General features: G+C 43.7%; 1 protein-coding gene across 1 annotated transcript in view; it reads right to left on the reverse strand.

Moving 5' to 3' along the window:
• Positions 1 to 1,289, reverse strand: part of LOC108802622 (cytochrome P450 4B1-like) — a gene marked incomplete at its 3' end in the record, with an annotated part of 24,174 nt that overhangs the window by 17,127 nt on the left and 5,758 nt on the right. The window contains exon 4 of the mRNA XM_018574477.1: positions 313 to 440. Within this exon, the coding sequence (XP_018429979.1) occupies positions 313 to 440 (128 nt within the window). The remainder of the gene's footprint in view (positions 1 to 312; positions 441 to 1,289) is intronic.

Genomic DNA, 1,289 nt, shown 5'->3' on the forward strand with positions numbered 1-1,289 from the left:
CACTTGCCCCCCTGTAGCGACGCCACTGCCTAGAAGACTTCCATTCAGTTATTTCTCTCATCTCCACATGATAGCTCTGATGCTCTGGTTCCCCAAACCTGCTGTGCTCTACAATGCAATTACCATCCTGGCCCTAATTCCTTCTGTAACATTACATTCCCAAAATACACAGCAAAATATTTTTGGGGGATACAATAGTTCGATCTCGCTGCTAAGCTATATGCAGAATCAGCCTGAACAACCTGTAAGAATGGAATAATACTGCAGGTGAGATGATCTTATCAAAGCAAACTTATATTGCTCTATACATACCAACATGACATTGGTGGATTCGGAGATGAGTTTAATGTACGGTTTGAGAACATCATAATGGAAGCCAGGAGTAATAAGCCGACGGTGCTGGAACCAAGTGTTCCCCGACAGAACCAGCAATCCTTTCCCTGCACAGACAATATAATCCTCAGTGGCCAGCAATGGGTTCATGATAATCAATATTGTGTGGGGTGTATACAAGCAATGCTTGGGAGAAGAGTGCACCCTGAGTGTACATAGAATATTCTTTTTCAAAAAAATCTCAGATACAGTTCATGTTAGGAGCTGCAATGTGGCCAATGGGTGCTTGTAATGACAACAGCACTCCAAGAACATACTACGTCCACTTAAAAGAGACCTTAAACTTTGTCCATTAAGACCGCAATAAATGAGCAACACCGATATTCTTGGAATGCTGATGACTTCTTGGGTGAATGGTACATCATTGGTGGTGCAATTCAGCAGACTGGATAAACATCGGACACAAAGCTTGACTAAGCTGCTAGAACAGCACCCAGGACCCGCTACAAGGTCTTTCTATACACCACAACCGCTATGCTATTACTCCGGTATGTAGAGAGCACTGATGACATCAAGACTTGAAGAAGTAGTCCAACCTTCCTCTAAGGCTTGTGCAGCTGGTACAGTGATCAGAGCATTGATCCTGTGGGAGGTGACAACAGAATTGCTAAGGACATTGACAAGCTCGGTTTTACGGTGATGGATTTGAAGATTCATTTAGAAGAGAAGAGTTGCAAAGTGAAGGTGAAGATCAGAAAGTAGAAAGGCTGGCACACGCACATGGAGGTGGGACATGGTTCACATATGTCTAAAGCCAAACCATTTCTTTTATTTTGTATATAGTACAGAATAAATAACAGCATCGTCCCAGGAAGATCCTCTTTTAGTCCCCCTGCATCTGGACCTTAGGAAGGACTCCTGTATGAAGTGTGTGTGTGTGTGTGGGGGGGGGGGAA

The sequence above is a fragment of the Nanorana parkeri genome, unplaced genomic scaffold, assembly GCF_000935625.1.
Source record: "Nanorana parkeri isolate BGI_ZX_2015 unplaced genomic scaffold, ASM93562v1 scaffold2987, whole genome shotgun sequence".
Classification (NCBI taxonomy): Eukaryota; Metazoa; Chordata; class Amphibia; order Anura; family Dicroglossidae; genus Nanorana; species Nanorana parkeri.